This window comes from Danio aesculapii, chromosome 1, assembly GCF_903798145.1.
Source record: "Danio aesculapii chromosome 1, fDanAes4.1, whole genome shotgun sequence".
NCBI lineage: Eukaryota > Metazoa > Chordata > Actinopteri > Cypriniformes > Danionidae > Danio > Danio aesculapii.
The window spans coordinates 2,320,941-2,347,765 of record NC_079435.1 but is presented as its reverse complement, the minus strand read 5'-3'; the positions used below and the strand labels follow the sequence as shown (position 1 = coordinate 2,347,765).

Below are 26,825 nucleotides of genomic sequence, written 5' to 3'. Positions count from 1 at the left end.
GATATTTTCTTACAGTAGTTATATAAAATAGTAGTTATATAAAGTAGTTGGAAAAATAGTATATATATATATATATATATATATATTAATATATAAAGTTAAATATATATAAAGTTGAAATTATATATTAATAAAACTTATGCAATCTGCACTCCGAAATAAAGCACAAAGACTGCCACCTGGTGGTTTAAAGAGAAAATGTATTGATATGAACTTTTAGACACAAACATGTTCATGCATAATATTCGACTTTTTAAAAAATAATAATAATAATAAAGGATAATAATTTATGAAGTCATGCATGTGTTGTGACCGCTAATATGACAGTGATTTGATGCTTCAAAAAAGTTGCAGACACCTTTACCGATATCAAAATGCTTTTTTGATGCAAATTTAATTTATGCAGTTATTCCTTACGCCGATTAAAAAAAACTTGAGTAGGCCTAGGCTACTGTAATAAAGAAAATCTTCTCTAAATGTAGAACTAAATACATTGATATGCATTGAAAAACATAATGAATACTCTTGACACATGAAAGTGTGAAGCCTGCAGCTCACAACAAATGTGGAAAGTTATGGCGTGTCTTATTTAACAAACCGTTCACTGCTAATTTTATCTAATTTTGCTCACATGGATAATTGAATATTAATCAGATGATGTCATTACGCTGCTGTGCTGTCAGGCAATCGATGCATTGCTGATCATGATTTCGAGGATCGATAGATCTGTCCTTCACAACACACGCAGCGTACTCAGATCAGTTCATCCAGACATTTCAATCTGATTCACAAACTTGTTTGAAGAACAAATTAGTCAGAGATTTGTTATCAAAATTAAAAGTTCCAAGATCTGCCAAATCATCTTAGATCATTTAAGCGAGGGATGAAGAACGGACCCCTGGTCACAACAGAGTCGGATTCACCAAAGCACCTTAAGCTGAAGAATATTTAGGTATTTATTCAAGTTATTTGTGAGTTGCCGTGCATCCCTATATGTGTAATAAGCAGAATTTATGCTTATTTTGGACCTGCATATGTGCATAATAACACTAATGCACTTTTTAAAAGATATACTGAGCTGAAGAAGAGTTCATTTAGAATACTCCTTGTAGTTACTGGCTGTGAGTTTCTGTACCAGATGAATGTTGGTGTGTCAGTCAGTTTACAGCTGCTTTTACATGTCAGATTGACTGAATCTCCCTCTGTCACACTCTCAGGAGACTCCAGCTGAAGATCTGAACACAACACACACATTATGTCTAGTGCTGCTCTCATACACTGATTATTATTCTACATAATGACCACAAGAAGAGAGAAACCTCCGGAGAGTCACCTGTTTACATCTGTTCATTTGTGAAGGTTAAAATATGACAAATCAATCTGAATGTGTTGAATTTGTCAAATTCAGATTGTTTTGTCATATTTTAAGTCACATCAACAGGATAAATCAGGCTGTTTCCAATATTATTAACAAGCTCTTACCGTGTTCTGGTGAATTTGATCTCTATCAGGCTTTAAAGAAGTTTTTGGCTTTAAAGAAAGTGTTTGCTCAAACACAAAGCGTTTCTTCCCTAGTTATGGGGTCACGAATAAAAAAATGAGGAAGGAAATTACATGATCTCTGACCAAACCTTGAGAGTCAATGAACAGAAGGCTAAAAAACGTGTTTTTAAACTAAATATACATTCAAGAGTTCACACTTAGACAATGCTCGACTATGATAGCAGGTTTGGCATGCTGTCCCAGGAGAGAACCCTGAGCTCGGAGATAGATGAGCCTAAGGTTCCCGCCTGGTCAATGATCATTAGGAGGGATACGAGATCAGGTGTTTTTCGAGTGCCCCCTTTTGCTATGTATGCGTTAAGTGCTTGTGACTGTATTATGATTCACTTATGTACATGTTTTTAGACTCTGGGAGGAAACTGGAGGACCCGACTGGCTCAACTTGAACCTGTGGTCTTTGAGGCAGCTGTGCTAACCCACTGAGTCACTGTGTTGCCCAATCATGGAAGAGGGAGAAGGGAAGGATGGGGGGTGGGGAGGGTTGGGGGGGTTCCAAAAACGAAGATAAGGAATGAAGTTTAGGCAGGATATTTATAGTGGTTTTAGAATGATCTGATAGGCTAGCAATGATTAGCAATGAGGATCAGCTGTAGTCGATCATGTCATGTGCTCCTCTCGAAAATAGTTTGTGAAACTTCACTTCGTGTTATTGACAGTGTTGTTTAGAGATGTCTGAATTTAACAGATGAAGAGTCTGCAGGTCTATCACTGGAAAAAGCAAAACATCGGACATGAATCATGCGTGCCTTTTGTTAACTACATTTCAGCCTTCATGTCTACAGACAATTGCTTGCTTAGAAAGTGGAGCTCATGTCGTCATCTCAAATATTAGGAAACACATGCCAGAAGATCAGGATTGATTTTAAAAACCATATTTAATTTACATATATCAACTCGTCTAAATGTATAAATGCAAACATCTTGCATACAAATGTTATACAAGTTTCAAATGTGTCAGTTGTGTAAAATATGACATAATAGGGCAGTGTTTCCCAACCCTGTTCCTGGAGGCACACCAACAGTTCATGTTTTGGATGTCTTCCTCATCTGACCCATTAACTTCAGGTGTTGGAGTCTCTTCTAATGTTCTGATGAGTTGTTTCAGGTGTGTTTGATTAGGGAGAGAATGAAAATGTGTACTGTTGGCGTGCCTTCAGGAACAGGGTTAGGAAACTGCATTAGAAGAGACTCCAAAACCTAAAGTTAATGGGTCAGATGAGGGAGTCATCCAAAACATGAACTGTTGGTGTGCCTCCAGGAACAGGGTTGGGAAACACTGTAATAGGGTATATGCAGAGCTAGTGTTTCTTTCCATACTGATTAACTCCTGGTGAACGGTTAATGTGACAATTCAATTCACCTTTATTTGTTCAGCGCTTTTACAATGTAGATTGTGTCAAAGCAGCTTCACATAGAAGATTATAGTAAATTGAGTTTCAGTTCAGTTTTCAGTGTTTAAGTTCAGTTCAGCTCAGTTCAGTGTGGTTTAATAATCACTACTGAGAGTCCAAACACTGAAGAGCAAATCCAACGATGCGCAGCTCTACAGATCCCGAACCATGCAAGCCAGTGGCGACAGCGGCGAGGAAAAAACATCACCAATTGGCGAAAGTGAAGAATTAAAAAATTAATTATACGGTTCCTTATACAGCATCGATGTTGTATGTAAATAATAAATAATCAGTTAAATAGACTTCAGCTTTCATTTAGTTACTCAAGCGTAAAATTAGATGTAAAGACATTTACACGCACATGCCCGTGAGAATTAGCAGGCTAGCGCAGAAGCTCCATTGAATATACTGCGGTAACATAAATGTTGATATTTTAAAGACATAGCCGGGGGAATGTAATTTAATGCAGTGCTTGTTGTACAGTCTGAGACCCACTGTATATCAGATATCACTCAGCCAGTGGAGATCGCTGATTTTTAAAGAAAACAGATCTTAAACGCGCCGATTTTGTCATGGCATACAGTTCACCGGAAGCACTCGACCCAGGTTATTGACAAATTAAAAGTCCTTCCGCATACTTCTGCATATATGCTATTGGTGTAAGGCAGTGTTTCCTAAGCCTGTTCCTGGAGGCACACCAACAGTTCATGTTTTGGATGTCTCCCTCATCTGACCTATTAACTTAAGGTTTTGGGGTCTCTTCTAATGTTCTGATGAGTTGATTCAGGTGTGTTTGATTAGGGAGAGAATGAAAATGTGTACTGCTGGTGTGCCTTCATCAACAGGGTTGGGAAACTCTGGTGTAAGGGGCCGTGTGTTTAGTAGATGCACTAAAAATGATTAGTCCCAGGTGAGTGTCTTGGGCTGCGTCTGAAACTGCCTACTACTAAATAGGTACTGCATTTGAATTTCAGTACTACTCAGCTGTTAGAAAAGTACATTCTATTTAGTATGAATGTGAACAGTATGGAGTATGTGAACATACTCGCCCTCTAGTAGCGTTGGGGACCTTTATAACTAGTATGCATCAGACCGAATCATCATAGGAATTTCGGTGCCTAATTCTGGTGCCACTGGTGCTGCAACAAGAACGTAAAGCAAGTCGCACACCAGAAGCGCTGCTCGGTGATGTGCAGCGTCGCGCCACGCAACGCCATGCATTTTTGAATTCTAAACATAGGTTTCTATCAGGGTACACACACCGCGCGGGCGCCCAGCCACAACTCAGGACACTGTTCATATTTCTGCGTCGCCACAGAGCGCCATCTGAATGAAAAAAAGCGTATAAGCAATTTCAATTCAATTCAATTCACCTTTATTTGTATAGCGCTTATACAATGTAGATTGTGTCAAAGCAGCTTCACATAAAAGGTAACAGTAAATATGAACAGTGTAGTTCAGTTTGTAGTGTTTAAGTTCAGTTCAGTTGAGCTCAGTTCAGTGTGGTTTAATAATCACTACTGAGAGTCCAAATATTGAAGAGCAAATCCAACGATGCGCAGCTCTACAGATCCCGAACCATGCAAGCCAGTGGCGACAGCAGTTTAAATATCATGTAAATGTGAGCTACTGGGTTAGGGTTGCATAAAAGGCACACATAAGTATGCGTTGTGTCACATCATCTCTAAATATTTAATCCTAAACAGCTTTAAGGCTTTGACACCATCAGCGATGTCAGGTGTTTGTTCTTGTTGCTTATAAAAGGCAAAGCACGCATTACGGCACATGTGGTGAGCGACTCCATCAACACACGCATGAGCGCATTCATCTAATTTGCTAAAATTAAGCATTCTAAAGTATGGCTGTATTTTACAAGCAAGGATTCTGACACATCAACATTCAGCAGATGCTTTACAAGAGTTGCGTGTATGGGGACACGTCAAACTTATGAAATGTGAGGGCGCATGGAATCAACTTAAAGGTGAGTCTTTGACAGCTTGTGACATCTTCTGGTACTTTCAGTAAGTACGTTTACATGGACACCAATACTCTGATTTTAATATGATTAACACAATACTTTACCACATAAACAGTGATTTTTGATGATCTTACAGGACCACAGACACAAACTGCGGAGGAAACATTTATAGGCTGGTGACGCAATAACATTGATGGATTTATGTGCTATAACATGTAACTGGGAATCATGAATGCAACATTAATAAAGCAGCTCATGTAAACACCTGAATCATATTACTGTCTTATTCAGATTAAGGCAAATCATTAGATCACTGATGTCCTTGTAAGAGTAGTCACAAGCCCCAAACCCAGAAGAAAAGGTGTTCCCTGATTTTGATGACAGCTTTTCCACAGGTAGTAGTAAGCTAATGTAATGTTAACAGCATAAAGCTAATCTTGCATTCATGCTAACAAACAAATGATCAGAAGAAATATATTAATGCTATTCAAATATATAAAATATGAATGATGTTTACTTTAAGCTTATTATAAATATATATTTATATTGTTCAATTATAATGATTACATAATTTTTTTTGTCAAATAATTTTGTGGATAAAAAGTATCCGTTTTGGCACTGGTACCATTTTTAAAGTATCGATTTAGCACCAGTATCGAAATAACCCCAAACAATACCCTCTAGTGGCCAAAATTATTTACTGCGCATATAACATGTGGTTCATCTTAACATGGCTATAATGAAAATAATAAATGCATTTATACAGGAAGGAATATGTGTATGTTGGCAAAATGACTCTTCTAGTCTAGCTTGTAAATAAATCCAAGGTTGTTTAGTCTCTGTTGACTAATGAAGATCTACTGCTGATCTCCAGTTTACTGACAGATTCTCATAGTCAGAAGAGCTCGTCTGGTGAACAGCAGGGTTGGGATGGACAGTCTATGAGGAAAACATTATTTATTGCCTGACTCTTGGGTAAACAAACTCTTATACATGTGTAGTGTTTAATTCTTCACTTACAGTGAGTGTGTTGTACACGTCAGGTGATCTGGACTGGAGGTCAAGACCTGCATATGTGTTTACACTGACACCATCATTCTACAGGGAAACAGAGAGAGTAAATAAAGGACAAAATAAAGACTCATTTTATTATTTTACTGAGTTTATTTTGTGGTTCTTTAATCATTTCACCTCATAATCGTTTACTGGAAATATTCTGTTCATCCATTTCAGTCGACTGTCAAAAAAAAAAGCAAACAGTAGTCATTATGCTGTTTAATAAATACATAGTCAGATATAATTCTGCATTAGGTTGACAGTCAATTACATGAATATGAGCTTTATTTTACTTACATTACAAATAGTAGCATGATGATGAATACTCCAGACACCACTGTGATCACAGTCCTTTTTCTCCCAGAGCCTTGTTGAACTGAAAGACGAAGCAGATCAGGATTAACTCTCCAGACTGAAGAAGTTACAGGAGTGTGATGATAAAAGCTTCACCAACAAAAGTGACAGAAGACACAAAGTATTGGCACAGCTAACTCACACTGAACATCTAAAGTCACAGGATCAGAGTATTCATCTCCGTGTTCATTTCTGGCTCTACACTTGTATTCTCCGCTGTCATTAAAGCTAATCTTTGAGATGCTGAATATGCTTCTAAATCCGATATGTTGTGTTCCTTTATACCAGCTGATTTCAGCAGGAGGGTTTGAGTCACTGCTGCAGGTCAGAGTCACCGAATCTCCCTCCATTATTACAGCAGATCCACTGACGGAGATTACAGGAGTATCTGGAGCATCTGCAGGAGAAACATGTGAAAACAAGACTTAAAAATAAATATGAAGATCAGTTTAAAAATGTTGATGCTTTTTTGCTGTTTTTATTTTAATAACTTCATTAATAATCATATCAATTATGACAACTTGACATAAGAAAATATATCACACCTTGTCATAAATCTGTCATAAACATTAGTGTAGAAACGGCTCGCGTGTGCAGCCCTTTAAAACACTAAGTGTACATACTCTTCTGAGTGACGCAGCAGAAATTACGAGTCGATTAAAGTTGAAATTAATAATGTGTGCATTCCTGCTATAAAGTGAATAATCTACATAATATTCATCAGATATAGATTATGCATCCCTCTATGCCTTATATGACTATGAGTTATGAATATTGAGCTGGCACACGTGTATAATCAGCAGTGTTTAGGCAGTAGCGTCGCTACAAGTAGTGACACTTCTAGCTTAACTACATTTCTCGGTAGCGGTAGCATCGCTACTTTCTAAATCAAATAGCTTTACAGTAGCGAAGCTATTTTATTAGTCAAGTAGCGCAGTAGCGTCCACACAAGCTACATTTACCGATCGCGGACCAATAAGTGACAGCACCGACATTCACAGAGCTGTGATGCCAGTGTCTAGCTGATGAAAGTAAATCCATATGATGGCGAGAATGACGATTTCTTCTTCTTCCTGTTTTACGGTGGTCGACAAAAAAGTTTTCGGTGCGTTACTGCCACCTCTGGTTAGCGACGTCGCCAACTGAAACTTGCTTGATGGAAAGAGGACTGAGGGAGAGGAGTTATTTCTGAAGCAGGATTCCTCGTGACCATACCTCGAGTAGTACACGTTAAGATGCAATAACTAATTTCTGATGCTGTGTTCAAAAAATACTTCAGTATATATACACACACACACACACACACACACAGTATAATGCTTATTCCAACAAATGTCCCTTTACTATAAGTTACTATAGTATTTTAAATGTGTAACAGCTGGTTTTATTGGATGTTTTGTTTTAGCTGTGATATATTATAATGTGTTTCTGTTTGGTACGGCATAATATTTACAGTAAATAACTGAACTGAACAAATGCACAGAGACTCCCGGATGCCTGCAAACAAGTGATAATCTTCCCGTACCCTACTGAAAAAAAACAGCTTAAACCAGCCTAAGCTGGTTAGCTTGTTTAAGCTGGTTGACCAGCCTGGTTTTAGAGGGGTTTTGGCCACTTCCAGGCTGGTTTCCAGCCTGGTCTTAGCTGGTCAGATTGGAAAATTACCAGTTAAAACCAGCTTGAGCTGCCTGGTTTAAGCTGGACATAGCTGGTTTTGCCTGGGCTCCCAGCCTGGCTAGACTGGTCAACCTGACCAGCTAAGACCAGGCTGGAAATCAGCCTGGAAGTGGCCAAAACCCCTCTGAAACCAGCCTGGTTGACCAGCTAAAACCAGCCAACCAGCCTAGGCTGGTTTAAGTTGTTTTTTTCAGTAGGGTAATCTCCCCATCCTCAAATACGTTGCGCACCCTTCTTACTCCTCCCAACTGCAACCCTCCTGGCTCTTCAGACAAGCCACGCACACCCTTTCAAACACCACCCGTTGTACTCTGTGTTCCAGCTGTTGCCATTAGGACGTCATTTTAGAGTTCCTATTTGCAGGACAAACAGAGTTAGAAAATCTTAATCTTATAATGGTGGCCATTAGGTCATTAATTGAGTCCAGGGTGGAGGGAAATGCACCTACAACATGATGTATTGTATGTTGTGGGGTAATATTTTGTTACTGCACCTTGCTACAATTTTAATTTCCCTAAATGGGATAATAAAGTTGAGTCTGAGTCTATAAAGCTTAAGAATCCCCCACCAACAATGAGTGTCATGAGGCCATATAACCGTGTCATTAATTAAAGATCATCATTAATATTTATCTAAACCTCATCTACAGTGGTAAATATTTAATTTGTTATTAAATGTCACTGAATATTATTGACACTGTTACAGAATTGATACTGAAAAATATGTAGGACTCAATTATAATGGCCACATGACAATCATGTTTATGACAGATTTATGACAAGTTATGTCATCTTGATTATGTCAGGGTTATGACAAAGACATCTCAAAGAATGCGTTTAAAATGAAAACTCAGCAAATGACTGCATAAAATCACATTCATAACGTATCATGTGGTTATTATAAATGTGTCATGGCAGTCTTATGAACGCCCACTTCAAAGTGTTTCTTAAGACTAAATGTCACATATTTCATCCTACATGATAACACTATTGCTAATGTTAGTATTTCAACTTGTATGGATTGACCACTTTTAATATTACTGCAACTCTGAATGCTTTAAAAAGGTAATTATTAAATGGTGTAAATAAAAAAAAATGAAAACTTACATCTGACATCAAGATAAACAGCAGGAGAGATGTAATCATGTCCCTGCACACCACAGCTATAGTAGCCTGCATCTCCTCTACTTATTAAACTGTAGACACGATCATTTTGAAAATCCCTTTCAGTCAACGGCTGTGAGTTTCTGTACCAGATGAATGTTGGTGTGTCAGTCAGATTACAGCTGCTTTTACATGTCAGACGGACTGAAACTCCCTCTGTCACTCTCTCAGGAGACTCCAGCTGAAGATCTGAACACGACACACACATTATATCTAGTGCTGCTCTCATACACTGATTATTATTCTACATAATGACCACAAGAAGAGAGAAACCTCAGGAGAGTCACCTGTGACAGAGAGACGCACTCCTGGTTTACCAACCCATTTGCTATCTGTATAAGTTATGAATTTGAAATAATACTCATGTTCGTCTTTCTCTGTCACATGACTCAGTCTGACGGTGCAGTTCTGCTGTTTATCTCCCAGATACTGAAGCCTCTGACTGTATTCAGGGTCCACAGACAGATCTGTAGGCTCTTCACCCTCTATAAGGTCTTTGGTCCAGAATGCCATCATGACATAACTTCCATAAGGATATCTATAAGTGCAACTCATTGTCACTGTAGAGCCCTTTAGTGCACAGATGTGTGAAGAGCCGTAACTCACACTATAACCAGACTGACCATAAACTCCTGAAACACATATTAAATGAATCATTCACTCAAATTGATTTGCTGTTCATGAACATTATTAAAATAGCTAAAATTGAACACGATATATTTAATATGCAGCATTTAAGTATACTTTGCGCTTTCTAAAGTTGACATATTACTGGACTTGTAGATAAAACAAGTCACAAACTACTAATTATTTTGATTATGAACTAAAGACTGTTTGGTAACACTTTACAATAACAGTAGATAAAGACTAATGTACTAATATGTAAACCTAACATTACTTTATTATGAATTAATGATGAGTTAAAGCATGCACTAATCACAACATAGGCTCATTCTGAAAACGTAGCCCTATATACATGTCTGAAGACCGCGAATTATGTAACCAGGGCTACGTATGAACACTTCGAGGTGGTATGACGCTGTTCCCTTTCTACCTCGGTATGGACGGCTTTACCGCTACTACCAGTTTAAGTAGCTTGACACGTACGTCGGCAGACTTGAGTAATTTGCATATTATCATATCCATTATACATGTATGGTTACTGTAAAGTGTTACCAAATGTTCAAAAATTCTTCATTGACTCACTGTGTATCATGAGCAGAAGCACCAGAGTAAGAGGAGCAGCCATTCTCACTGACATCACTACAAAATTACAACACACACGTTAGCAGAAAAACACCTTAATATTCTCTTTGAATTTATCTGTTTCTCACGGTTTGTGAATTTTTCTATTTGGTCTTTAATCTGGGTATTTTCCCATGTAAATCAGTAACACTTACCGTGTCCTGGTGACCCTTATCTTCAGGAGGCGTCAAACTGATACATCTCTCTCTCTTTTCTTTACTTTTTTTTAAATGCTTGCTCAAACAGAAATATTTCTTCCTCTTTTTTTGATTCCAGCCTACGTAACTGGAGCAGGAAATGACATGGTATCGGACCAAACTTTGAGAGTCAGAATATACACTCACTGACCACTTTATTAGGTACATCTTAGTACCGACTGTGGAGGCCATTTGAGTACAGTGAACTCATTTTTATGTTCAAGAAACCAGTCTGAGCTGATTCAGAAGATGGGTACACTGTGGTCATAAAGCGATGGACATGGTCAGCAACAATACCCAGATAGGCTGTGGCATTGACACTTATGGTCAATTGGTTCTAATGGGCCCAAAGTGTGCCAAGAAAATATCCCCCACACCATTACACCACCACCAGCAGCCTGAACTGTTGATACAAGGCAGGATGGATTCATGCTTTCATATTGTTGACGCCAAATTCTGACCCGACCATCCGAATATGACAGCAGTTCGAGACTCATCAGACCAGGCAACGTTTCTCCAATCTTCTATTGTCCAGTTTTGGTGAGCCTGTGTGAATTGTAGCCTCAGTTTCCTGTTCTTAGCTGACAGGAGTGGCACCCGCTGTGGTCCTCTGCTGCTGTAGCCCATCTGCCTCAAGGTTGGACGTGTTGTGTGTTCAGAGATGCTCTTCTGCAGACCTCGGTTGTAACGAGTGCTTATTTGAGTTACTGTTGCCTTTCTATCAGCTGGAACCAGTCTGGCCATTCTCCTCTGACCTCGGGCATGAACAAGGCATTTGCGCCCACAGAACTGCCGCTCACTGGATATTTCCTCTTTTTTGGACCATTCTCTGTAAACCCTAGACATGGTTGACCGTGAAAATCCCAGTAGATCAGCAGTTTCTGAAATACTCAGACCAGCCTGACTTGAATCATGTGTGAATCATTAACCACATTTTCAGCCTTGGTGTCTATGAACTTTCTGAGTTGTGCAACAGTCAGTCACCATTTGCAGAGAACAGTTGCTTGCTTGGAAAATTATACTTACTCAAATGTGCAGGAATAAAAATGTTCAGCAGAGGAGCTCGTCATCATGTCAAATGCAGGCAAGGCATGACAGAAGATAGGGATAGGTTTTAAAAACGTAATTAATATGCCTATATTAAGTGATCAAAATATATACATCCAAAACTCTTGTGGAAAAATGTTTATACAACTTTCAATTGTGTAGGAATGGGTTTTAAACCACAGCGGTTCGAATTGTACTTCTGCCGAATGACTAAAGAGTTATCAGTATGATGGTTAAAAACTGTACATTTCAAATAAGGGCAGTATTAATAGCTATAAATGTGGGAGAGCGTTCATATTATGTGATTGTATTGTGTTGAAATATGGAACAGTTAAGTGTTGATGTTAAATCAAAAGTAATTCACAAATAATTGATAATGAGATGATTTAATGACAATAATTCTCTATGGTTACAACTGAATTAATTACAAAATAACTGTATAAAATGATCAAATATGGAATGATAAAACATATGATATAAGTTGTACCCAGCTTAAATGTTAAATTAAAGTTACCAGAGGTAGGAGAGACAAAGGTGGAGGGAGAGAGAGACAAAGAGAGCAGGCCCAGAAGTTAGCCTGATTGCAGTAGAGTCAGAGAAGATAGACTCCAGAGGAGGAGAGGAGCAGAGCAGGAAAGTGCAGACCAGGAAAAGAAAGGAGGCAGAGCAGCAATTTACCACCTATTTTGTATCTTTCTTTACCATGTGACTAAAGCCCAAATGTAGAGACATTCAAACTGACCAATCAACATGTGACCACATCGTAAAACCCCCAAAGTCCACAGACCAGGCCCTGATCTTATTAGTATCTGCCTTTGGAGTCAGTATGGACCTTCTTGAGTGAAAAAGACATGTTTTGTCATATAAACAAATGCATATGATAATTTAGCTTCTTACAAATGTGTCAGCTGTGTAATTTATTGCAAACTTTGTAAAAAGAACAGCGTTGACCTTGACTTGACAATGGAAAGATCATTTAATATTTAGACTTTGACTACACAGTCATTACAGGCTGAGGTCACATGTTGAGTTAATCCATTACTTTCTACAGTACAAGAAACACCAACACACTCCCACAATAAAACCCTAAAGATGCATTTTCCTTTTCATTGGTAGCTGTGATGTGTGTGGATCCTTCAACATATATAAAGAATATCATTGCTGTAAAGAGAATCACATTCATAGAAACAGTATTAATTTCTTTACTGTTAGTGAATAACTTGAGGAACGTGGGATTTTCCTCTTGATTGTGTTGAATAGACTTGGTGATCAACCAAGACTTGGTGACTTGGACTTAGACTTGGTGATTCTCATATTCTGAACAACCCGACCGTTGAAGAGCAGGTGTGGGATGGACAGCCTATGTAAAATACAGTACATTTATCAATTATTACCAGATCTCTGATTGCACAAGCACTTTTGCACACACCCGAGATGTCACTTACATTGAGCATGTTGTACTGGTCTGGAGATCTGGAGTTGGGGTCAAGAGCTGCGTATCTGTTTATACCGGGACAATTGTTCTACAGGGAAACAAAGAGAAGGTAAATTTGACTCAATAATGGGTAGAAAACAAAAACAGGCTTAAAAAGTGAAGGTGACTTGATCCGACAGATGCACACACGTGGACGGCTTGAATGACCTGACAACTTGAAGCAAGAAATAGCAAATAGGACATTACAAAAAGTTTCCAGTTGGTTTTCCGTGGTAAATATACAGTTAGGCAAGTCTATACAGGTTATATAGTACTGGTGATGGGCACTGGTGGGTGATAGGTGTGCTTTATGGCAAAGGAAGAAGCATAAGGATGCTTGGTAACATAGTTTGTGATGTACTGGTGGCGCATAGATTGTAGTACGCACTAAGTCACTAACAAGTGACATAACTGACAGAGGAGCTGGGACAGGTGAAGACCCGGGTGAAGAAGAAGAAGAAGAAGAAGAAGAAGAAAAAGAGATGAAGGTGTGGGCTGCGTTCCAGTCCACTTTTAGTCACACACTTCAAAACTTCCCCTACCTTGTTCCCTTGAGGCAATCCCCAATGCCATTTTGAAGTCTGATCATCAAATGAATCAGGGAAGCTTACATGGACATACACTTGATTCTTCAATTTTGACACCACTCACCTGGAAGGGGATTTGAGGAGGGAGTCTGGTAGAGCCTGTAGGATTACTGGGTCATTAGGGGAGCATAAAGCCAAGGAGGAGATTATGAGTCGGATGACCAAGGTGGAGTCTGGGTCTCAAAGGATCGAGGTGGAGCTGGGGGATCTTTAATGTGGAGCTGCTGAACTTAAATCACTAGATGGAGCTACTGATGGAGCTGAGGAGCTGAAACAAAGCCAGTTGGAGTGGGTGGAGGTGCTGGCTGGTACTGAAAGAGGAGGAGGGATCTGGAGGCTGGATGGGACAATGAGTGACAATGGACACTTGTGATCTGTGATGAAGATACTAGGCAGATACTACAAGTCTATTATACTTATACTGCTCCTAAGCCTTGATCAAATCTGCCCTCTAATGAAGTTCTGGCAGTGTCAGAAGATTTCAGACTCTATACTGCGTTGTGACTTCAGCTATGACGAGTGTCAATCCACGAACCAATAGAAGTATGAAATCTGATGATCTTTAAACATCTTCAAATTGTTCAATTGTCAAATTGTTTATGTTTGCTGTGAGGAATAATTCCAGAACTCAAGTTTTCTTGTGGGTCCGTGTTTGGCACGTCTTCATTGCCATTTAGTCTGACATTATGGCAACTGAGACCTTTCAATGTGACATGGGAAACATGAACTCTGACAAGCTACAATCATTTAGGATTATTAAAATAGGCACAATGTGAGCTGGGCTTCAAGCAGCAATTCTGTGGCAGGGTTGGATAATTGGGCCCAAATCCAAACAAATCTAGCACTACTAATATCTACACTGAAGCAACCATGGGTGCCGACTCTTGTTGTACCTGGTTGGACTTGAGAGTAATTGCGGGCTGTGGCTCCAAAGTGACTTTCTACAACAGACGAGGGTCTTCTTGGGCAATGAAACCGGTCTTGTAGCAGGCTTGGACTTAAGCTCGAAGGCTTTGGCTTTTTAGTGATGCCATAGCTGAATGGGTCATGGTGAAAATGGCTTTCTGTTACAGTATGGTACAGACATCAAGATGGAAACAGTGGATGTGACTAACAGATGATATGTTTTAAAGAAAGTTGATGGCTATTGATGGTGCCTTTCATTTTTCTGTATTATAATTATGAAGAAATCGAGGCCTGCATGTGGTAACATGCTCAATTACTGGAGGACTGACTGGGTCAGCAGAAAAATTTGGCAACTTGGATTGAGTTAACTTTGTAAACAGATGATGTTGCCAGCTTGACTCAGGATTCCTTTAAAGTCCTGGACCTAATTTTCCATGACTATGGATGGCTATAATTGACTAATCAAGAGAAAATTACAAGTTACTTACATTAGGATTCCCAGGGTAAATACAGTTGAAACCAGAAGTTTACATACACTGTATAAAAAGGCACATAACCATTTAAAAAAGTCAGATGTTAATGTGACTAATCTTTTTCTCTTTAAGGTAAGTTAGGATTATCAGATGTGTTTCTGTTCTGCTTAATAGCAGAATAATGAGAGATATTTCTTTGAGAAATTATTATAACTTTTCTTGAAAGTCAAGTTTACACACAATAAGATTATTCTGCCTCTGAAAAAGCTCAGATGATGGTGTCAAGGTTTTGGAAGTTTCTGATTGGCTAATTGACAACATTTGAGTTAATTAGAGGCACAACTGTAGACTAGTATTGAAGGAAAAGCTCAAACACACTGCTTCCTTGTGTGACAACATGGGAAAATCAACAAGCCAGAATCAACAATAAAGCCAGATTACAATTAGCTGAATTACACTGGGGAAAAGACTAATGTTTGGAGACATGTGCTGTGGTCTGATGGAGCTAAGATTGAACTGTTTGGCCATAATGACCAGTGTTACATTTGGAGGACAAAGGGGAAAGCTTACAAGCCTAGGAACACCATCCCAACTGTGAAGTATGGGGGCGGCAGCATCATGTTGTGGGGCTGTTTTGCTGCAGGAGGGACTGGTCCACTTCACAGCATAGATGGCATCATGAAGAAAGAACATTATGTAGAAATACTGAAGCAACATCTCAAGACATCAGCCAGGAAATTACAACTTGATACAAATGGGTCTTCTAAACAGACCACGACCCTAAGCATACTGCCAAATTACTACAAATGTGCTTTAAGGACAACAGAGTGAATGTTTTAGGGTGGCCAATACAAAGCCCTGATCTCAATCCTATAGAGAATTTGTGGGCAGAGTTGAAAAAGCTTGTGCGAGCAAGACAGCCAACAAATCTGACTCAGTTACACCAATTCTGTCAGGAGGAATGAGCCAAAATTCCTGCAAACTATTGTGAGAAGCTTGTGGAAGGAGACCCAAAACATTTGACCAAAGTTATAGAGTTTAAAAGCAAAGCTAAAAAAAGAAATGTGTGTAAACTTTTGAATGTCCAGAAATTAATTAAAATTTCTCGAAAAAAAAAAAATATTATTCTGGCATTTAGCAAATGTAAATCATTTAAATAATTCTAACGGACCTAAAATAATAAATGTTTAGTATGATTTATCATCAGACATAAAAAAAAAATGGTTATGTTCCTTTTTTAAAGTGTATGTAAACTGGTTTCAACTGTATCTTAGTAAATGAAGACTGTATTCTTTAGATCAGACTAGAAAGCTTGTGGACCCTGATTAGCTGGCCGGGTTGCTTAATTGCCGATAAAGAAATGATTACAAAACATGAGGAATGATGTTATTATATTGTTCTTTGATCATCTTACCTCATACTGGTGTATAGCAGATCTTCGGTTTATCCTTTTCCTTTGACTGCTACAAGAAGAAACACACACAAATAATTTAATTGTCTTGTGTATATAATAATCACAAGTTATGCATTGGTTTGAAAGTAAATTATATGTATATACTCTTTTTATTTACATTATAAATAGTAGTATGAAAATAATGATGAATAATCCTCCAGATGCCGCTGCGATCACAAACACCATATTTCTCCAAGCACCTTGATGAACTGAAAGATGAAGCAGAGCATGATTAACTCTCCAGACTGATGAAGTTACAGGAGTGTGATGATAAAAGCTTCACCAGTGACAGTGACGGCGTCTGATCTCTGAGCTCCATGTGGATTGTGAGCCTCACAGTAGAAGCGTCCACTCTGTACTGCACTGAAACTCTGTCCAGATCCAACAGCTGAGCTTTGATTCTCCTTAAACCAGCTGAAGCTCAGAGCAGGAGGGTTTGAGTCACTGATGCACATCAGACTCACTGAATCTCCAAACACTATAACACTGATGGACACGAAGACGTTCCTGGGTGGATCTAAAAATCCAAATTGACAAAAATTAGATAGTTGTGACTCTTTTTTTAAGAATGTATAGGTGATCCTTAACTCACACTGGACATTTAAAGTCACAGGATCAGAGTATTTCTCTCCATGTTCATTTCTGGCTCTACACTTGTATTCTCCACTGTCATCAGAGCTGATCTTGGAGATGTTGAAGATTCTTCCAGAATTCAGATTTTTATTTCCTTTAAACCAGCTGATTTCTGCAGGAGGGTTTGAGTCACTGCTGCAGCTCAGAGTCACTGAATCTCCCTCCATTATTACATCATATCGATTAAAGGAGATTACTGGTTTCCTTGGAGGATCTAGAAACATTGTAAATATATTTAATCGCCAGTGATCACATCACAGAAAACATCAAATTCTTCAAAAAAACTTAAGTTGAAGCCTTAACAATAATGAGTTGCCTTAATCAACCTAGGGTGCATTTCCGAAACCATCGTTAGCCAACTAAGGTCGCAAGTTCCATCGTTACGAACATAGTTCATTGATTTGATGTTTCCCACATCCATTGTTCCAACGAACATTCGCAAACAATGCAACAACACCTCTAGAGTTGTACTTAGAATCATAATTCCTGTTCAAGAGTTCACATTTAGCTGATGATTGATTATAAAGCTTGTTTGGCATGCTGTCCCCGAAGAGAGCCCTGAGCTCATAAGATCCTCGAGCCCGGGGCTCCCTCCCGTTTGCAAAGCGAGAGAGGAGTTTGAGCTCTAGTAGATCTCGAGAACTCCTCTGCTATAGTAGCTAATGAACAGATAGTGAGTGCTCCTAAGAGATAACTACTGACTAGGAGCATGTCAATGGTGCCGATTTGGATTAGTCAATTAACTTAAGTTGCATGTTTTTGGACGATGGGAGGAAACCGGGGAACCCGGGGGAAACCAACGTGAGCACGGGGAGAACATGTAAACTCTGCACAGAAATGTCGGCTGGCTTGATAAGGACTAGAACCAGTGACGTTCTTGCTGAGAGGCAACAGTGCTAAACACAGAGCCACCGTGCCACCCTTCTAGGAAAGCAGGAGGAGTAGAGGTGGAAGAGGGGATTCTTCAAAATGAAGATGGCTGTCATATGGAACTTAGGGTATTTATAGTGGCTTAGTAATTGTCTGATTGGTGAATCATAAATTGGATAATGCAGGACCAGCCGTGATCAATCATAAGCATGGGATCCTCTCGAAATTAGTTTATAAATAAACTTCACGTTGTGTTCTATTCCCAGTTATCCCTACTAAGCCCTATTCATTTAGAACATTCCAACATTTAAACTCGGAACGATCATCTTTCTTGCTGGTTAATTTGCTTTTAAAGTATTTTTACAATTCAGTTTGAGCGATATTCATATTGACAATCGAGTTCCCTTTGTAGTGCAACTTGAAATCATTTATGTCATTTTGAACGCAGCCGTGACTCATGACAAAAGCTATTGGTGATCTATGGAAAGCGGAATCTACATTACGTTGCCAAAGCTCATGAAAACTAAATATATAGATTATCTTAATGGTTTTAATTTACAGCCTAGGCTATTTATTAATACATTTATATATGCTGTATTGGGCATATGTAATCACCAGTGCGGTGGTTTGGTAACATTGGGTGAAATTTTCACTTTTGTTGGTTTTGTATTAAGTTATGTTTCTGCTGCTTCTGCCAGCTCAAACTTGAACATGCAATATTTCTCATTAAAACATTGAAACAACACTGAAAATACACTAGCATGTCATCTAGACAAGAAAGAGTAGTTTGAGGGTCAGTAAAGTGTTGCATGTTTGGTGCGCTAGAGTTGCTACCTCAAGATTAGATTGGTACCAGCCATTTGAGATCCATCTTCACACAGGGTTGAGGTGAGAAAAATGTATTTAAACTACATTCGTGGCTTAATTTGTGTCGGAACACGCCGGATCTGGATCCGGCACCTCATTTTACTGATCTCCCTCCTCAACGCCCTCATCCCCATATCTGGTGTTTCTTCCGCAACTCCCCAACCCTGTTCACTTTCGTCCTCAGCAACTCCGCGCTCTTCACTTTCATCTGCGACACCCCTCTGCTATCCAACGCCAAGCCACCTCCCCTCCCCTACATCTACAGGTAACATGCCGGATCCATTACCCTGCTTTATTCCGGGACCTCGCAACACACAAATTAACCACTGAGTACATTTGATAAATTTACCCACTGTAAGTTATACATTTATTTCAAGAGTTCACACTTAGCTGATAATCAATAAAGCGTATTTGGCATGCTGTCCCGGGAGAGAGCCCTGAGCTCGTAATATCCTCGAGCCCGGGGCTCCCTCCCGTTAGAAGGGCGAGAGGGGAGTTCGAGCTCAGGTAGGTCTCGAGACTCCCCTGCTTGTCAAGTGTAAACTAGGGTTGTTTTTGGTGATAATTTGGTTTAATCTATTGCTATGGTATATGTTTTTGGACGGTGGGAGGAAACCGGGGGACCCGGGGGAAACCCACGCGAACACGGGGAGAACATGTAAACTCCGCACAGAAACACCAACCAGCCTGATAGGAGGTTGGACCAGCGGTGTTCTTGCTGTGAGGCAACAGTGCTAGCCACTGGGCCACCGTGTCGCCCTATCGTAAAAAAGAGGAAGGAAGTAGGGGTGGAAGGAGGGGGAAGCTTCAAGACGAAGATAACTGGAGTGAAAAACTCTGGTTATTTATAATGCTTCCGTAATTATCTGATGGGTCACATTACAGAGCTAATGAGGAGCCAGCCGTGTTGATCATAAGCACGTGATCCTCTCGAAACTAGTTCATAAATAAACCACACTTATTAAGGCCCTAAAGAATAATATGAGCTTATGATAAATGGGTATGTTATTTCCCCTTTAAAGACCATTCCCTAAAAAATGAACAACTGTAACAGATTCACTGGACAACCAGCTAAACACCAAGTTATTATTATTTTTTTTATTAGAAACATAATTCAAGAAAATGTAAGTCAGATCTAAAGATTAAAAAACAGAAGTTTACTGTACTCACACATGATGTTTAATGTCACAGAATCAGAGAGCATCCCTCCATATTTATTGATGGCCTTACAGTTGTATTCTCCACTGTCATCACAACTGAGCTTGTAGATGCTAAAGATTCTTTCATATTTCAGAAGTTTTGTTCCTTTAAACCAGCTGATGTTTGCAGGAGGGTTTGAGTCACTGCTGCAGTTTAGAGTCACTGAATCTCCCTCCTTTATTACAGCAGATCCACTGACGGACACGGAGACGCTCTTTGGTGGATCTAAAACAAACCATGAACAAACACAAGAGTTTTCACCTCACAGGTTATGTTTTAAGGATTAACATCTAAGTTACTAAATCATTGTTTACTCACACTCGACATCTAAAGTCACAGGATCAGAGTATTTAACTCCATGTTCATTTCTGGCTCTACACCGGTATTCTCCACTGTCATCAGAGCTGATCTTTATGATTCTGTAAATGTCTTTAGAGATAATGAGTGCTCCTTTATACCAGTAGATTTCTGCAGGAGGGTTTGAGTCGCTGCTGCAGCTCAGAGTCACTGAATCTCCCTCCTTTATTACAGTAGATCTATGGACGGACACTGAGACGCTGCTTGGTGGGTCTACAAAGAGCAATATTTACAACTTTATACAGATGTTAAACAAGATAAAAACGATAAAATAAAAAGATGATGACACACACGAGATTTAGCATGACATTCAAATATAACTGTTGAAGCAAAGTTAAACTCAATCTGTATGGAATAAATTTTTGTGCCAATAAGAATGAACGTAACTTTATAAAACTGAACGTAACTTTCCAAGAAACGATCAAAAATATGCCACTGCAAAAGGAGAAAAACACAATGAAAACAAAAAAATGAACTCAGTCGCACTGAGTATGCTTCATTCTTTGTTAATGATTTTCAAAGAATCGTTTTCGCGAATCATGGATTTTGAATGCGTTGCCACAGTTTTCGCTTACGCTTCGTAAATTTTCGTTTGCTGTTTTGGCACAAACTTCTCGTGGGGGCGGGCTTAACAGCGATCTACACTGATTGGCTAATGAGCTTTTGATGGACAGTTGCTCTCTGACCTGGAAGCACAGACGGTGACGTCAGTGCACTGCAAACTTGTGAATAACAACAATAACCCGCAAAATAACTGTTGCACACTGTACATGAATAAAACTTTTATTGTTGTTATTGATAAACGTTACTTTAGCAACACGAACTTACTTCAAGCTGCCCTGAGGGACAAGCTGAGGTGGAAGATGATGGCACCGCTCCGTGTCTCTCCCGGGAGGTCATCTTTAGAAACTAAGAGACGACCGTAGGTAAAATACTAACATTAATACTTAACATAAAGCACGACGTATTGCACACCGCAACAACTTTCCGATATGCGCGCCACTGACGTCACCGTCTGTGCTTCCAGGTCAGAGAGCAACTGTCCATCAAAAGCTCATTAGCCAATCAGTGGAGATCGCTGTTAAGCCCGCCCCCACGAGAAGTTTGTGCCAAAACAGCAAATGAAAATTTACGAAGCGTAAGCGAAAACTGTGGCAACGCATTCGAAATCCATGATTCGCGAAAACGATTCTTTGAAAATCATTAACAAAGATTGAAGCATATTTGAAGAGCATGTTAAATTCGTGCGACTGAGTTCATTTTTTTGTTTTCATTGTGTTTTTCTTCTTTTGCAGTGGCATATTTTTGATCGTTTCTTGGAAAGTTACGTTCAGTTTTATAAAAGTTACGTTCATTCTTATTGGCACAAAATTTATTCCATAAATCTGTTCCTGTTTTTATATACACACAAGTTATTTTTTGCATAGAGCTTGAATTAAAACAAATGAATTCTCACTTAAACCAGACTACTGATTTGAACGTGGTTGGAAGCAGATTGGATAGGATCTCTCAGCCTGTGCTTTAATCACATTATGTGCTGATATTTACACTTCTAAAGAAATTTCCACTGTGTAAAGAACAATACTGAATGTTCTGGGAGTGTTCCCTCTTAGTTGGGAATATAACTTTATTGTAACCTAGACCAGTGTCCTAGACCTGGGGTTTTTAAACTGTGGGGGGCACCCCAGAAGGGAGGCACCAGCACCTATTAAGGGAGGGGTGAGAATTTTTGGTGTGCACTCGTAAATTATGATGACTTGTAGAGGTAATGCATTAGAGTAATATACAGTATATACTAATAAAATGGACAGGGTGCTTTTAAAAATAATGACGATGAATGAAAGTAAAACCGGTGAGCCATCTTACAAAATTCAGAAGTGCCCTTCTGAATCACCTTGCTTTAAAGACACTACTGACTACGTTTACATGGACATCATAGTTATTTGCCTTAATCTGAGCAATATAATTCACACATAGAGTTTACACTTAGCTGATGATTGATTATAAAGCTTGTTTGGCATGCTGTCCCAGGAGAGAGCCCTGAGCTCATAAGATCCTCGAGTCCGGGGCTCTCTCCCATTGCAAGCCGAGAGAGGAGTTTGAGCTCAGGTAGATCTCCCCTGTCATGGTGGCTGAAGAGCAGATAGTAGTTGCTTTTTAAAGAGATTACTTGTACTTGGTAGGAGCATGTCTATGGTGTTGATTTGGATTAGTCAATTAACTTAAGTTGGATGTTTTTGGACGGTGGGAGGAAACCGGGGGACCTGGGGTAAACCAACGTGAGCACAGGGAGAATGTGAAAACTCCGCACAGAAACGTCAGCTTGTTTGGTAAAGACTGGAACCAGAGGCGTTCTTTCTGCGAGGCAACAGTGCTAACCACTGGGCCACCGTGTCACACATCTAGGAAAGGAGGAGGAGTAGGGGTGGAAGGGGGATTCTTCAACACGAAGATGGCTGTGATACGTAACCTAGGGTATTTATAGTGGCTTAGGAATCGTCTGATTGGTGCATTGTAAATTGGATAATGCAGGTCCAGCTGCAAGCAATCATAAGCATGGGATCCTCTCAAAATTAGCTTATAAATAAACGTCACTTAAGATGTTTCCGTGAAATGCTGTTTTGAATGTTGCGTCACCACGCTATTCATGTTTCTTGCAGCATTTCATGCAATTTTGTGTGTTTCATGTCTATTTTTTAGACTTTAACTGCAGTTCGGCAGTTTCACTTTCACTCATGAACATTTCATTCAAGCCCCTGTGACAAACTGGGGAATAAGACGCACACGAGTATGGAGTAAGGACTGGTGGAAGTGTTATTTTAATAGACTTTAATACTGCACGGCAAATGGAAGAAAAAACTTCTCTATGTGTGTGTCTGCGGCCTTTTACTGACTCTGTAGGTGCAGGATCTTGTCGCAAAATGCGGCGAAAAGTCCTGTCAGGGCTCTTTGAACTTGGCTTTGTGAAGCAGCATTTTCTGTATGAACGTAGATCAAAAAGCAAATAAGCTACAGCTCACGCTTAGTGACAATGGAAGATGATTAACAGTTAGCCGTGTCAGGAATCCAACCGCGGATTAGCATAAACAGGCTAATCAAAACTAATTAATGCTACGCACTTTAAACGCAGCAAGTAACATGTGAATGATGTTTGCACATGCATTCATTTTGGCTCGCAGGAGGGGTGAGGGGTTGGTGGGGCGCGAATAAAATTGGACAAACTTGGGGAGGCATGTGTCCTAAAAGGTTGAAACCCCTATCCTAGACTATATGTGCCTTGGCTACTTGGCAAAATAGCTTAACACCAGTGGCTTATGACTATGTGTGCCTGGGCTACCTTTCAAACCGGCTTAGCACTAATATGTCCTTGTTACAAAATCATGTTGCAGGCTGATAGAAAAAAATAAACCACCAGATCTTTAATATATCATTGCCATACTCTTTTAGATCATTTCAAAATGGCTGAATGTTAAGCAACCAAATGTAACCCTCTTGAAGCACAAAGTTAACTCAGCCTGTTCCTTCTGTTTAAACATCAGTGTGATTTCCAGATTCAAGTATTTGTAGTCACAAAAACACCATTGTCATGGAAGTGTAGAGGCAAAACGCTTAAAATGTTTACCATTTTGGCTGAAACCTTTTTGTAAATGACCCCGTAATTGATCTGATTTTTGTCCAATGGGTTCATATCTGAACACTTTTTGAGTAATATCTGTAATTCATTCTCTATTATCTGAATACGCCATTGTCATGCAGGGGGAAAAAGTTACTGTACTCAACACAACACAACTGTACTCTGTGTTCACACTCTGTGACTGTTGACTGCTTTTGGGCAGCCAAAGGGTGAAGTAAATCAAAGACTTCAAATATAAAAAAACAAGCATATATCATACTTACATCTGACGTCAAGATAAACAGTAGCAGATATGTAATTCTGTCCCCACACACCACAGCTATAGTAGCCTGTATGTTCCCTACTGACTGAACTGAAGACGAGTTCATTTCCAATAGTGCAAAAACTCCCTGTAGTTACTGGCTGTGAGTTGCTGTACCAGATGAATGTTGGTGTGTCAGTCAGTTTACAGCTGCTTCTACATGTCAGACGGACTGAATCTCCCTCTGTCACTCTCTCAGGAGACTCCACCTGAAGATCTGAACACAACACACACATTATATCTAGTGCTGCTCTCATACACTGATTATTATTCTACATAATGACCACAAGAAGAGAGAAACCTCGGGAGAGTCACCTGTGACTGAGAGACGCACTCCTGGAAAACCAGTAATAAAATGGTCACATAAACAATTGAAAGAGCAATAGTAGTTGTCTGAATCCTCCTGTGTCACCTCATTGAAACTGATGGAGTAGCAGTTTTCTTGATATCCTGAAGAGCACTCCCACTGGCTGATTTCAGGGCCTGAAAGTTTTACACTCTTTGACGTGGTCCAGAACACTTCTGTTATCTGATATCCAGTAGGGTACAAGCAAGTCATACTCACTGTTGAACCCTTTAGTGCGCAAATATCAAATGGTCTGTAATTCACATACCAACCATAAACCCCTGGAACATGTTAAAGACATCGATCAGCCACAATGATACTTTCATAATCATAACAAATGTTATTTTTATGCTCATTATCTTACAGTACAGTGCATGTAATCATGGCTGGGATATTTTGACTAACATTTTTGATCATTTAGCCCTGATTGAACCTCAAGTTGATAGTGTAGTTTAGATTTTTGCAGTAAAAAAACAAATGGAGTTCAATAGGGTGCTAATGATTGATTAGACCCTCCTTTAATGAGATTCACTATTCAAGAACAAGTGATTATGTAATGTTCATGAATTCTCCATTGACTCACTGTGTATCATGAGCAGAAGCACCAGAGAAAGAGGGGCAGCCATTCTCCCTGACATCACTACAAAATTACAACACACACGTTAGCCGAAAAACTGCTCATCAAGAATTGTGAATATCTCTCTTTAGTCTCCTAAACAGTATTAATCAGGCTATGTTCACATATTAATCAGAATAACCCTTACCGTTTTCTAGCGACTCTGATCTCCAGCAAGCGTAAAACTGACGCATTTCTCACAGTAAGAATAGCAAACAGAAAATCTTTCTTCCTCTTTCTTATCCTCAGCCCACACAACAAGAAAAAAAAGACTGAATGGCCTGTAAAACAAGTTAATATAATTCATAGATTAGTGGTCAAATCTGAAAACATTGAACGATAACACAGACAGGTGCACAATCCATGAAGCATACTTATTGACCAATCCCAATATGGACTCACAACAAAATGACACCTTATATTTTACACTTGATTATTTTAATAAGATTTGTGATCTGCGAAACAAAGCCTTGTAATGAACCTTATTGACATTTATGTCCGTCAGAAAAACACCACACACGCTGTAATGTACAAAAGAGAAATACTTTATTTATTTTAAGAACAAGGGCCAATTAGATGCGGGTACCAGGGCGAGAAATACAGACGTCATAGGCTACACGCGATTATCACGCCCCTTTCTTTACACACAGTGAGTCCAACACATCACTACGTGTGGTTTATTTATAAACTAATTTCGAGAGGATCACGTGCTTATGATCAACACGGCTGGCTCCTCATTAGCTCCGTAATGTGACCCATCAGATAATTACGGAAGCATTATAAATAACCAGAGTTTTTCACTCCAGTTATCTTCGTTTTGAAGCTTCCCCCTCCTTCCACCCCTACTTCCTCCCCCTTTTTTCCGATAGGGCGCCACGGTGGCCCAGTGGCTAGCACCGTTGCCTCACAGCAAGAACACCGCTGGTCCAACCTCCTATCGGGCTGGTTGGTGTTTCTGTGTGGAGTTTACATGTTCTCCCTGTGTTTGCATGGGTTTCCCCCGGGTCCTCCGGTTTCCTCCCACCGTCCAAAAACATATTCCATAGCAATAGATTAAACCAAATTATCACCAAAAACAACCCTAGTTTACACTTCTCACGCGGCGACAAGCAGGGGAGTTCTCGAGACCTACCTGAGCTCGAACTCCCCTCTCGCCCTTCTAACGGGAGGGAGCCCCGGGCTCGAGGATATTACGAGCTCAGGGCTCTCTCCCGGGACAGCATGCCAAATACGCTTTATTGATTATCAGCTAAGTGTGAACTCTTGAAAACAGTGTTTCAAATAGCACCCAACACCTCAACCTACACTGCACACAAAATTAAGGCGCATCCCCTACAATCATATATCCCCCTCACCCGCCTCCCGCACTAATCACCTTTCACGCACACAAACACAGTCCACGTACAACAGGCATAAACACAAATAAAGGTTTAAAAA

At 39.6% G+C, this 26,825-nt stretch overlaps 2 protein-coding genes across 2 annotated transcripts; both read right to left on the bottom strand.

Moving 5' to 3' along the window:
• Positions 1-6,102: 6,102 nt before the first annotated feature.
• LOC130229614 (B-cell receptor CD22-like) lies at positions 6,103-10,443 on the bottom strand. The gene is made up of 6 exons (XM_056458546.1): positions 10,389-10,443; positions 9,470-9,814; positions 9,126-9,371; positions 6,485-6,739; positions 6,286-6,364; positions 6,103-6,169 (listed from the first exon to the last, which is right to left on the bottom strand). Exons 1-6 carry the CDS (start codon positions 10,441-10,443, stop codon positions 6,115-6,117), a joined length of 1,035 nt encoding a protein of 344 aa, XP_056314521.1. The 3' UTR covers positions 6,103-6,114.
• Positions 10,444-12,134: 1,691 nt separating this feature from the next.
• Positions 12,135-25,398, bottom strand: LOC130246503 (B-cell receptor CD22-like). Its single transcript, XM_056479895.1, has 11 exons — positions 25,356-25,398; positions 24,742-25,053; positions 24,389-24,643; positions 20,453-20,704; positions 20,105-20,359; positions 17,157-17,411; positions 16,848-17,081; positions 16,683-16,773; positions 16,526-16,574; positions 13,117-13,194; positions 12,135-13,031 (listed from the first exon to the last, which is right to left on the bottom strand). The coding sequence occupies exons 1-11, from the start codon at positions 25,396-25,398 to the stop codon at positions 12,966-12,968; spliced, it is 1,890 nt and encodes a 629-aa protein (XP_056335870.1). The 3' UTR covers positions 12,135-12,965.
• Between the last annotated feature and the right edge of the window lie 1,427 nt (positions 25,399-26,825).